The 13,960-nt window shown below is 35.4% G+C and overlaps 1 protein-coding gene across 1 annotated transcript in view; it reads right to left on the bottom strand.

Annotated features, from left to right (window-relative positions):
• Positions 1–13,960, bottom strand: part of LOC139700213 (protein Aster-B-like) — a 68,262-nt gene that overhangs the window by 32,752 nt on the left and 21,550 nt on the right. Inside the window, exon 8 of the mRNA XM_071598814.1 lies at positions 10,228–10,407. Within this exon, the coding sequence (XP_071454915.1) occupies positions 10,228–10,407 (180 nt within the window). The remainder of the gene's footprint in view (positions 1–10,227; positions 10,408–13,960) is intronic.

Below are 13,960 nucleotides of genomic sequence, written 5' to 3'. Positions count from 1 at the left end.
ATCCATTTACTAATATTCTCACTACCAAGCCCATTTTTATTTAAAATATTGCAAGAGAATGACTTACTTAGGATATGGTCGGTTTTGGTTCACAAAGGGGAAAGGCAAATGCGATGCTGTACCAATAATGAGGTCACTAACAGAGAGGAACATACAATGCGTGATGTATTTAATGGTTTCGTAGATCATGAAAAAACATTTGACAGAGTGAATTGTGTGGAATGAATGAAAATATTACAGAAAATAAAGTAGATTGGAAGGATAGGAGACTTATCTGCAACCTTTACGGGTCTCATACTCCTCGGGTGAGAATGAAGGGACAGCAAGTCCGGATAGTTTGATATTTGAGATGAGAGTATAGGAAAAATCAAATAAGGAGATATTAATTATGGAGTTTAATATTAGCAATATTTAAGTGAAATAGTAGTATAAAATATTTGGGTCAGAATGAATAGCAACATCCCTATGGTAAGAGCTTCAAATCAAATCATTAAATTCAGCAAAAAATTTACATTCAACATTCGCCATTTTTGATCAATAACTTTTTTTTAGCAGTAGTCTCCACCAAGAAGGTAGACTTATGATGTGCCTTGGCACTGCACATGACTGTAAGCCGTAACTCACATGACACAAAACAATCCAGACTCCATTCTACACATTACAATAACTCATTCTTTAGCTCTGCATACTTTCTACTGCCCTTAATTTCATCCAAAATACCTATTCTCCCTTCCTCCCTTTATCTTGCCTTTCCAGCATTCTCTCCTCACAGTCTTAAGCATCCCATCCATTGCCATTTCTGCCTCAGTATGAAATATCACGTCAAATCTCTAGCTAAACATGGCATTCTTTCAATGCTGACCACAACATGAATTCCAATTATTGGCAACAAATAGGACAGGCAGAAGTATCCATATGATGATTAGTGGTGGAAGTGGTTTGAACAAATTTTCTGAAAAGGTCCACATGCTGGGGTCAAAAAGCCACTTCTGAATCAAGTGACATTTCTATTGGTGGGCAAACAGAATTACAAGGTAAACTGATGCTAGACCAGAAGCATTTAGGGTTGCTGACACATTCAGAGGAAATAGTGGCTATACACTTGCTGTAGTCCAATTTAACACGATTCAACTTTTTATCTGAATGATGGATATTATTCCTGTTCTTTATCTTTACATTTAACACTTTCATTTTCATAATTGCATTTGCAAGGGACTGATCAATGTTATTTCAACAAATAGCTGGATTGTGAAGGAATTGTAGGTGGCCACCTGCCTACCCACAGCATGTAGATTTAGAGCTAAGTGACCACTGGTACAATTAAACATGGGCAAATGGGCACAGGACAAAAGTAGAAGGTCTTTGGAAAATTACTAAAAAAAATAACAAAGTCCAAGTATATAAATCATCTCCCCAAGGCCCCACATATATATGTACTTCTTTGCATGAATTAATATTTTCAAGAGAACTTCCCAGTATTCATTGGCTGAAAGAGTAGAAATTGAAAAAGTCCAGCATGAGGTGGAGTAAAAAATTGGGGAATACTACAGATATGGGTAGGGCAATCATCAATCAATATTTTGAAAGTGTATTTTTTGTTTTACAAATGAAATATTTTAAATGATTGACGGAAATTTAAGTAAATAATATAAACAACAATTTATTTATACAAACAGGTTCAATAAATGTAAATGAAATAGGCCTAACACTGAAATATTGGAAGTATGCTTTCTCACAGGGTTGGGTTTCCTCTTTTCTCACACAGGGTGTGCCAGCATAATGTGCTGATTTGTATCAGGTCCCCAGGAAGTGATGTTTGGCTCCATGAGGGTGTGGATGGTTTCATTCGATTGGGAGGGTCGGGAGGTTTCTCCCTCTTCGACTTATGTACAGAGAATGCATTGGACAAGTAAGAGCACTTGCTTGTCTTAGGTGGTTACTTTTCTAATGGTCGCTCCAGCATCACCATTCAGTGAGAATTCTACTGGCACTTCATTATCACCACCCGATCTTGTGTTCCCAGTTGGCAATCGATTATTCCATGGGTAAACACATTCAGTAAAAGCATTAGTGTGGGAAAGAGAAGATTAGGTGTAGAATGCCCCAGGGCGACATCAGCCCATAACAACACTGCAGTAAGGCAGTCTTTTTTGCAATCTCCTCTGCCCTCTGTCACCACAGCTGTCCTTGAATTCCTTACTGTTCTGTGAGGCAATTTCTTTGCGATGACCTCCACTTCCATTCTTACATGTAGACTGCGGTGCAAGAACTCACTGTATGTGATTTTGCTGCCCGGCAAAATGCATGTGACATATTCCTTGAAACTTTGCCAGATGACATGATTGTGTTCTTTAGTGGCAAGGTTCATATTCATCTTCCTAGAATCGTTAACAAGCAAAACATGCACTACTAGAGTGATAACAATTACACAGCACTTCTTGAGAGGCTCCTTTATACTATGAATGCGTAACTGTTTGATGTGCACTGTCAACTGTACCGATTATTGGTCCCTACTTTTATTTAAGTGAATGAGAATGCATTTACAGTGAATTGCGACCACAATGTGAACATGAACGAATATTTATGTCTGCCAAATCTTGTTGAAATGGATGTTGGGAATGTGTGATTTCAGCAGGATGTAGCCATGGCACACACGGGGTGAACTGCAATGAGGGATTTGCAGGAACACTTCCTCAGGTACCTGATCTCTTTGAGGGGTGATCTTCAGTGGCTGGCAGCTTGCTCACCTGATTGTATCCTTAATGACTTTTTTCGTGGGGGATATTTAAAATCCATCGTGAACACAAATTGTCCAAGGACCCTTAATCAACTGAAGGACAATCTTTGCCAAGCAATAACCAGCATACTTATAGCTATGCTGGAAAGAGTCAACCAAAAGTTCAGAATTCGGGTAAATCAGTGTATTGCCAAAGAGGTATGCCACTTGCCAGATACGATTTTGAAAAGTGCTAACTGAAATTTCCACTGTTGTAAAATAATAATAAAATAAATAAAATGATTACTATATCTTTCATTGACCCATCAAATCAGCAAGTAATGCTGGTGCACCCTGCATATGTACTTCTTGAAGTCATTCCAACTTCTGCTTGATTTCCAATCTTTACTTGAAAAATAAATAAAGTTACATAATTTGAGGTTTATAAGGATTCAAATTTTCACTGCAAATATTTAACCAATTCATTCCATCTTAAATAATGATACGAAAACAAGTTTTCCTCACAAATCTAGAATAATCAGTTGATTTTTAAATAGAATTTCTAAGCATGAGAGGTGAATTCCATCAAGGGAACAATCTTAGAGGAAATAAAGTTAGAGAATTGACTCCTGCAGAGATGCTGTACTCCATAGTCCCTTGAATCCCACAGTACATAATATAGCTATGCAATACTTGTGAACTGCTTGGAATGAATTATGAAACTTTTAATTGATTCTCCGATGAAAATGAAAAACTGAGATGTTCTGAGGTTAAATAAAATTAACTCAATGTGAAATCCACCCACTGGTTTACATTTCCCTCATCTAACCAAGATCCGCAGGTGTCCAACCAGGCATTGTCCAAGAATGGCAAATTTTTACTTTTCTGTCTCTGGGCATTACTTGAACAACATTTCCAGAAAAAGCAACTGCAAATTTGCTTCTCTTAGACAATAATACAAGAGAAAATACTTATGTACATTACTGGATTAGTACAGCACTCATGGCAACAAGATTTGACCAATCAAATATCCTCTAATTGAAATCGAACATCTACTTTGACCGATCTGTATCCTTAAGCATTAAAAAATATGAATTTGATTACTAACACAATATGATATCATGTATTTCTGTACATGACCTACTGAGCACTTTGCATACTGGCAGTATGTTATGCTTATTTTGATGAATTCTCTGTGTCATAATGTGTTTTCTGAATCCCTTGGAGTGAATAAATATTTTCAGAAATTATTGTTTGTAAAATTTTTCTATGCAATCAAATATTTCACCTCAATACACCAAGGGTAACTGAATAAAGCACTCAACATAAGCATGTACATTAAATATACACCAGTCTAATTCCATGCAAAGTTTCCAGAGTATTCACTCTCATTTTTAATGTTAAAAGATAGGGATTTTAAAGAGTTCGTCAAGCAGGTTAAAAAGATAGCTATTACCCATTTACTACTTAAAAATTGGATGCTTACTTGAATGAAATGATTGTGTCCAGGGTGGAATGGCACATGAAATTGATTTGAAAACAAAGATTTAAAAAAATGAAAAAGTACAAACAAAGATATAGACATTATATATAGTATATTGAAAAATTATACATACACCAGAGAGCTATATTTATTTAAATGACTCTGCATGAAATACTCATACAAAAATCCAAGTTTATATATATATGTATATGAAAAAACTGCCTCACCTTGATTGACTTTCCAATCAAAATGGTATATGTAAAAAGATTTAAAAAAACTCAATTTGACTTAAACAGCACCAAAAGAAGCCATTAAGAGTCAACTGACTGAACTAGATTAAGGTGGGAATATTTTTAAATGGAGCACAGAGTAAGGTGATTTTTTTTAGTCAATGCATAAATAAAATGAGGCATTTAAAAAATGAATTATGTGCCTTTGAAAGTGGCATGCAATGGTTAATATCCACACCAAAAAATAACATTTTTGACTAAATAGTGCAGTTGCTCCGGGAAACATGGAAGACTTGCATGTAAACCACATGGAAAATTAAAATGAAGGTTCTTTTCTGTTTCATACCCTCTGTGATTATTCAATAATAGGAAACCTTGAACACAAAAGAAACTAAAAGGCAAAATGAAACCAAAATGAATTGTATGACACATGTACTTATTTTTGAAATTTTAAGTGCTTGGCACACATTCTTATGGTTATAAGTTCCTTCCATGCATGGACCTCTAAATCTCAAGAGACCTTTGTTGCCAGAATTAAAAAAAAATACAAAGATGACACTTTCCTCTTTTACGTATGTTTCAGGGCTCTCACGATTTACCATATTTTCCCTGGCTTAAAAACATAGTGATATACCAAATTTTACATTAAGAGTGGTGGTATTTAATCCTACGAAAATGTAAGCAATCATTTTAGCCTATGAAGAGATTTATTTTTGGGGATAAAAACATTTCTCTTAATCACGACAGTCTTCCATAGAAATTCATTCCAAATTCTGACCACAAGTATACTGGTGGTTTTTTTTAGTTGAAAGAACTCAAAGATCATTGCAACAAAGGTTAGACTGAAAATGGACTGATACTGAATATTATCGATTTTCTATAGTTTAAAAATAATCATATCACTAAGCATTTTTACACTGACATAAAATCTATAACCTCCTTTGATGGAAACTCATTCTTATTTACCATGATTTCCCATCAAATTAGCACAGATTCAAAATCTGAGTAGCAGTGCCTTAGTTTTCTTGGGGCAAAAAGGCAAATATTCATCTGTGAAGTAAGAAAAATCCTTTGCCTGCGTCAATTATTTCTCAAGTATACTAACCACTGTTTCTGGGGCAAAGATACACCTTTAATTAATCATGGCATTACAGTATATTCTTGTTCGGATGTTCCTTGAAGGTACATTTACCTCGTTTGTACATCCATTCCATCATGTCCAACTGGGCTAAACCCACGTAAATAATTAATGGTTAACACATTTCAGGTATTTATTTCGTACATTTGACCAAAGACCAAAATTAAAATTCGTCCATGAGCAAATGGACAATCAAATGGCACAAAGTATTTGAAAAAAGTATCTAAAACGAATTTTCCGAGAGATCAAAATTACCTCAAACACCATTTTTCATACAAGTATAAGTGGCAAAAAATGGTGATAGTACTCAATTAAAAGGCAATACACTATTTCACTTTTCATGACTCATCAAAAAATGCATTGTTCCAGCGATATTTGTTTGTTTTGCAAATTTTGGTGGTTAGGGTTATCAATAAAGCAGGACCACAGGTATTTTGTGTTATTTGAAGCCAGACAAGTGATGGAATATAAAGCATGGAGAAACATGGTGTCAAAAGCAAATTTTGAATGAAAAAAAGCTTAAATGTATCTGAAGAGTTCATGCATATCCTCTTTTGAACATTAAACACGGTGACAGAATAATGGTAGCTATTCCAAGCTAAATGTGTTTATATGTTTAGATTGGAATTATTTTCATACGTTTTAAATGTTCTAGTTTTATATTATTTGCCTTTTAGTTCTGACTACATATGCAGACATATGCAGCACACATGAGACGCTCTGTCACTGCTAAGTTTGACGTACCACATATGCTCTGCAAAGCGAACTATATTCAGATGTTTCTCAGACACTCACCTATGCTGAAATTTTTTATTATTTTGAAAATAATAGAAAACAAAAATTTATATCTATTAACAAGCAGTTTTAGTTGCATGTATACTTGTAATCAGAATGTCCACAGAGCTCCCAAAAAATAATTAGAAAGTATGCCATACATTTCAAATTATTTAAGTATTTGACAAAACATATTAAATCACTTAATTGCTGTTGAGAACTCAGTAAAAAAGAAATTAATACATACATGGAACATTATGCAAAGCAATTAAGCAATGATATAGGAGATATCAATAATGTACCTATCGAGAAAGTATTTAATCAAGATGCAATATTTATTTAACATAATATTTATGAAATAAAAGGTTTTGCCATATATTATCACCATCAAGTTATGGAATGATCAGCAATAGTTTATTCAATTATAAATTACCAACCTCTATGTTACATATCATGTCATTTATGTGATGTAATGTGAATGCAACTTGCCACAAGAGGTCAACCCTGATTCTCACGTTTTCTTGGTTAATATCCTCAGAATTGCATATTCTGTCAAAACCATGTTAATTAAAGTCTACTTTAGCAGTCCTCCACCTTTGATAAAATCATGTGAATCTACTTCTCTCATGGTCTGTTAAGATAAATGAACTCTTCACAAATACTCCTGTAACCTGGATATTTAATGAATCTCAAGCCTTAAATTATCACAGGAGTTCATAAGATAAATTATAATCAACTCAGCACTGAGAGAAATGGCTTCTTTCGGTGGGTACGCACTTAAAAAAAAGATAAAAACTATAAACACAGTAATTAACTCAAAGAACAATTTGACAGGTGATGGTAGAGTTCACCCAGGACTAAGCCCAACAGCATGTGTTAAATGCATACATCAGGGTAGAAGGATCAGATTCTTTCCCTGAGCTGGTTATGGTTCCCCAGGAAGATCTGGTACCCAAAACATCACACAGCTTGGGTGGATCTGAGGTGTCCAGAGAGGCTCCCCGTGAATCTAACCCGGGCCCTCCAGTCAATAGTCTAATGCACTGCCCCTTTACTACCATGACCCTCTTACAAAATAATGTATGTTTAGTGAAATAATTAAATGATCATGTCACAACCTTCAAATTTATGAATTATGGCAAATTAAGTAAGATTCATTAGCTTCAAATGTATGAAAATGAAAGTTATTAAAACAAACTTTCACACTATTGTTTCTGCCTTTTTAGTTTTGCATGGATTTGTGAGTCTTGAATTTTAGCATTTTGGCCTACCACTATAGCTTCACATTATTTTAATAAAAAACGTACGTAAAAAACAAACACTTTAGAGTATTTCAACTAGTCAATCACAGGATGCAGGAAAATAAGTCTCAACAAGCAAATTGTATGCAATATTTGGATAAAGTAAAATAAAAATCATGGCCAGAGGTAAAATGGATTTTCAAATAATAACTATGCTCAGGAGTAAATTGGCATGAGTGCCTCAATCTGGGGCCTGCCACGTGGTTTTCACATCGCTCCTTCGTGCTGCCAGCACTTAAAAGAGTGTCAGAATGTGTCAGACTAGCTCCCATGCATGGAGGCTATGAACCACTGAGTCTTAGCTCTTCTTGTCTTAGCCTGTCAAACTCCATTTGAAATGAATTACAGTGAAATCTCAAATTTACGTTTTTCAGTGATCCAATGAAAAATACATAAAATAAATATGTATTAATTTTTATCAAAACTGCAGAATTTGGGAAAATGTATGCTTAAATATTATAATTTTATGCTTTACAAATAAATTCATATTTCACGGGATTATGATAAAATATAAACAGCAGCAATTTGTTTATGCAATTAGGTTTAATAAATTTAAATAAAAAATTGTTCAAATAACGAAAACTAAAAACATGTGGGGATCAGATAAACATGCCATGAGTGTATATCACTTGTTTTAACAAAAAATGATCAAGGATGTGCTGATAAGAATTCATGAATAAACACTACCTTTAACTAGGAAAATACAAAGTACTTGAAATTATTTCAGGCTTGACTAGGTTGAATTCTTTGAATAGAAAGGAAAGGGAAGAAGAACACTGCAACTTCCACATTACATTTTGATAAGCATGACCATGGGTTCACTGCAGGTAAATCATCTCTACAGGTGAACATATAACCACCGTTGCTTCCCACATGCCCCTTCCTCTCCCACCTGGACGTGTATACACGAGTGTTTGAAAAGCCCATGCAAATATAAGAACCGCTTAATTTTGAATTATTAACTTCTTTAATTTTCAACATTATATCTTTACACATTTGGTCCAATGCTGCTACAGGTTTTTCGTTCCTTCCACAGCTGACTCTTCTAACTCCGTTAAATAGGCATTCGTAATCACCCCGTTCCAATAAAATCTCCACCCCAAACTGGAGAAAGTCTTTGCTCCGATAAATGCAACTCCCTGCCAACAACCGACCCATTGCTTGGATTCCTTGATTTTGGGCATGTGTATCATGTTTCATCCACAGTGATGCACTTAACAATGCATAAAGTTCTGCAGAGTTGGCTAAAAACAGCTGCAAACTGAGCTTGGAACAAGTCACCTTTTTTGATCTAACATGAGCATTCGCAGCTCCCATCATGCAGATAGCTTTCTCATATCACAATGTTCAGGAAAAATACTTTGTACCCAGTCAATTGACATGCCTCCAGCATTAGAAATCACAAGCACCTTCACTCTCATATCATCCATCAAGATACCATGGATTTTATCTATGATTATTAATAGATAAGTGACCTCAGCATAACATCCAGAATGTTCAGTGTCATTTGTGCTTTTTAGGCCACTATGAAAAATTTTAAAGCACGTAAGAGCCATTCTAATGAAGGGCACACTATAATGTTTATTACACTTCTCATCATTCTCCTGAAGCGATTTGCTTTTCAGACAATAATGCTTGAGCAGCACACAAAACTCTCTTCTACCCATTTAACGAAAATCACTCAACTTGCTTACATCAGACGTACATTAAGCACAGAGTAATTCAATAATCAGGGTGTATGCTCCACGCTCCTGGGAAATAACTTGATTACACACAATCTCTCCCTCTGATTTTGCATGGACTTTTGAATTACCCTCATTTATAGTGCTGACATGATGTGTTTACCTGATGCTACCATATATAAGGCTAACCCATTATCATGTTTATTAAATTGCAATGTGGATTAGCAGTGCCGTTCTTTATCCTAACAAACACACGTACAAAAACTAGTGATATGAATGAAATTATGTAAAAACCAAGACAAAAAATGAATACAATATCTGAGAATATGTGAAATTTTACATAATTTTGATATTTTTACTGCAATGATTCATATGGAAGCCCATCCAGACCATAATTAAGTCAAGTCTACAATTCTATAAATGCAGGGTGTGTTAATTAAGAGGTTTTACTGTAATTCATGCTCACAATGATAAAGAATGACTTCAGAGAGGATTCATAGTCATACAAATTAATGTAATTTCAAAACTATTTCATGACTATTATGAGGTCATTTTTTTGACACTTTAGCAAACTAAGGACAACAAAGTATGCAGACAATAACCCCATCGGGAATGGAACAGAAAAGCACCGACTTGACTACATCACTCTATCATTCACTAAAACCAGCATGACTTGAGATATAGACCAATACAACTACAAATGTAGACAATGAAAACAAGAATGACCATCAATCGGACAGAACAATTGCAACTCACTCCACAATGCATGCAATCATTGCACAACAGCCAGCTGAGCAGAACATGGATATTATGAATGCAGAACATTATCTTAGGAGCCTGAGCCTTGCTTCAGTCACCACAATTGACCCAAAAATGATTCGAACAGGAGACAAGCATGCATACCTCCTCCATGAGGGCATTCTGCCAGACCCGAAAGAGCATGAGGTAGGTCTTGTCCCTGGCGCCAAAGGAGGTGAAGAAGTGTCTCTCTCCAGTTTCGGTGCACACCTGGATTGCATTTGGAATCACCAAGGCTGTTTTCTCCTTTGTTATTGACGTTACCTCCTTCCAGCGCAAGGACACCTGCATGGGTTACAATTTTAAAGAGAACCACTGTTTCACTTCATAAAAACAATTATCACTACAGCAAAACATAAACATATGAAAAACCTGACATCTCCATTACATAATGGCGAAGTAATTTTCAGAGTGATCAAACAAATTGCTTTTGGAAATGTGACTAGAACCATGAATCAAACATGAGCTCTTAACTTAACACGCAAATAATAAGATGATCTCTTTATCAGCTATTTGGTCAACATTTTAAGAAGTCATTCATTGTACATTACATAAGTAATGGAACACCTGAAAAATTCTTGAGTGGCAGGGACTTAAATTCTGGAGATGGTAATAAAAATTTTCTTTAGTTGTTTTAAGCCTTCATTTCAGCACATTCAACACCTTGTGTGATGCACGGAATGGCCTTGCTCTCTTGAGACCATGACCATTTGCAGCACTAGATCTTTGAGTGCTCGGTTTGATGTGATTTGAAGGATTGAAAAGGGAGTCAATACATAGGTTTGAAATCAACATAGAACGAGAAATATGAATGAATGCCCTTATTTGGACCACCTTTACAAAGCCAAACTTTGACACCCTCTAGACAAATTTAGGATAAAAATGTGAGTGTCCCCTTAAATACTCCTACTTTAAGCACTAGGATAATGGTATTTTTTTTGCATGGTAACAGCAAAAAAGGTAACAAAGCCTTGAAATACCACACTTCTTTCGAATTCAAGGTTTTTTCAAGCACCACTCATTGTAACTTTGCGAATATATTCTATTGTTTCAGGCTTCACTTCGTGGAAGTAATTAATATACATTACTAAAAAAGAAAGAAAGAAAAGTACGACTCTTTCTTTCTTTTTTAGTAATGGATACCACTCATTGTATTCAATTAGAGTAATATAGCATCCAAATTATTTCTCCTCTGCCTCTTCTTCCATTCAAAAATTAGTATGTTGAGAAAATATATCCACTTTGATTTCAATAACAAATCCTGCAGTCAACAGAGATTCTTGAAGAAAAAATCAACCAAAAAGTATGTCAAAGCAAAATGAAAATAAATAAAAATGACAAAGATTGACCTCCAAACACATCTAAAAAAAGATTTTATACTTACAATTCTCTTGTACATATCATCTTTATCCAAAAGGAAGCAAAGGCTTTTTCACAAAAAATCGATAGAGAAAATCAGCAGTTGCTTTAAATTCACATATGAAATTTCATGGTAAGAATACTATCATTTACCGGCAGGACAAGTATAGAATGCCAATTTCAGACATCAGATTGCGCACCAATACAGTTTGTGGCACAAATATTTTACACTTATGCCATTTTGTTGGGCCATCAAAAAGTGTCAGATGCATATGAGAGATATATCAAAAAAGTGTTTCAATGGTGTCGTGTTGCTGTTTTCAATATGTCCAAATTTATATCAAACAAATAGCATTCCTGGACAGCATTAATTTTTTGTTTTTATTTGAAGAAAACTGCTGCTGAATCGTACAGATTACTTTGAGAAGCTTATGAACATGCTTAATTGCAGGATATGCGTGAACAATGATTTCGGCATTTCAAAAGTGGTGACTTCGATGTTACAGACAAGGATAACGGAAAATGACCCAAAAGGTAATAAGATGTGGAATTTGAAGCATTGTTGGATGTAGATGACTCAAAAATACAAAAGCAACTTGAAGAGCAATTGAGCATTAGTCAACAAGCTGTTTCCAATTGCCTATGACAGATGTGAAACATTTAGAAGACCAGCAGATGAGTACTAGATGAGTTGAACGACAGGCAGATGGAGATGTGAAAAAAAATGTGAAATTTTGCTCGCATGATATAAAAGGAAGTTAATTTGCATCATATCGTTCCTGGGGATGAAAAGTAGACTTAATTTTAGAATGATTTCCACATTTTTCGGGCTGCGTCCGCGTATGTCGTTTAAATGTACAACAGTTTCGCCAGCTATCCTGCTGGCGTCCTCAGGTCAAGGATGAAAAGAAGCTTGTTGTCCCGTCTTATATAGGAAAAATCCGGCGCCAATACCGGGAAATTTCTTGGCCAATCAGGGAACGTCCTCATATTTGCGCGGAATTATTCGTTTCCACGCACTGTGGAGTGGATATCCATCCTCTCTGTTAAAATTTTCTGGCCTTTTAACGATTTCAATGGCCTCTCTGATTATTCTCTGGAAGTACTATCCTTCTTTCCTTTTCCTTATATAAGACGGGACAACAAGCTTCTTTTCATCCTTGACCTGAGGACGCCAGCAGGATAGCTGGCGAAACTGTTGTACATTTAAACGACATACGCGGACGCAGCCCGAAAAATGTGGAAATCACCTACTCATCGCCGCGGAAACCTTCGAACGAACATTAATTTTAGAATCCCAAGCACAAAAAATCATGGATAGACCCAGGTGCACCATTCCATCAACCACAGCATCGAATCACTTTGGCAGAAAGACAATCCTCTATGTTTGGTGGGACCAGAAGGGTGTGGTCTATTATGAGCAGTTAAAACCTTGTGAAACGGTTAATACTGAACACTATCCACAAAAATTGTTCAATTTGAACTGTTCACTGGTTGAAAAAAGACAAGAATACCAAAAGAGGCAACACAAAGTCATTTTTCTTTATGGCAATGCTCCATCACATACAGAAAAACCGGTTCACGACACCTTGTAAACAAGCACTCAGCTTGGAAGTTCTACCCCATGTGGTTTACTCACCAGGCTTGGTTCCTCCTGATTACCATTTGTTTGCATCAATGGGTCACACACTTCCTGAGCAGCACTTAGGTTTATACAAAGATGTGAAAAAATGGCTCGATGAATGGTTAATGGCAAAAGGAAAAGATTTTTACTCGTGTGGTATCCACAAATTGCTCAAAAGATTGGAAAAATGTGTAACTAGCAATGGAGCACACTTGGAATAAAGCTCATTCTTCCAATTTAAAAAAATAAAAATCCACATTTCATACTTGTACACCAGGTAAATGTACCCTGACATGTATCCTAGCTTTACAAGTACCATATTTCCCAGCCCATAAGATTCACCGGATCGAAGGATGCACTGTGATTTTCCAGGTTATAATTTACAGAAAAATACTTGGATCAGACAGAAAAGAATAAAGGTATTTACATGTTGACACTTAATATGAAGAAAATTGAATTATTACATTAAAAAATTAGCAGCTACATGTACATCAATGTTTATTCATCATAGAATCCCAGAAATTTGTTGTCAATACTGCTAGATCATTTCAGTAGTTATTTTAACCGGGGTTTGTTACTTCCTTCTTACACAATTTCACCTTTACTTCCATCAAGTGCATTGCTAATTTCACATTTTTTAAGCGAAGTTATGGTGATCTCACTACGTTTTGCCTGGAATTTTCAGCCAATCACAAGCACTAGAAATCAATGGCCATTTCATTCTTCCTATCGTGGTAACATGAGTTGATGCTTTATATCCTTTCTTTCTCATTCAAGTGGCGTTTTTTGTGATATTGTAGTACCAGTATTCAAGCACAAACCATTTTTCATCACATATCTATTGTACAATGATGC

The sequence above is a fragment of the Hetaerina americana genome, unplaced genomic scaffold, assembly GCF_022747635.1.
Source record: "Hetaerina americana unplaced genomic scaffold, ioHetAmer1.1.p SCAF_10, whole genome shotgun sequence".
NCBI classification, from domain to species: domain Eukaryota; kingdom Metazoa; phylum Arthropoda; class Insecta; order Odonata; family Calopterygidae; genus Hetaerina; species Hetaerina americana.
Note: the sequence above shows the minus strand (reverse complement) of the source record. Positions and strands in the feature narration are given on the sequence as shown.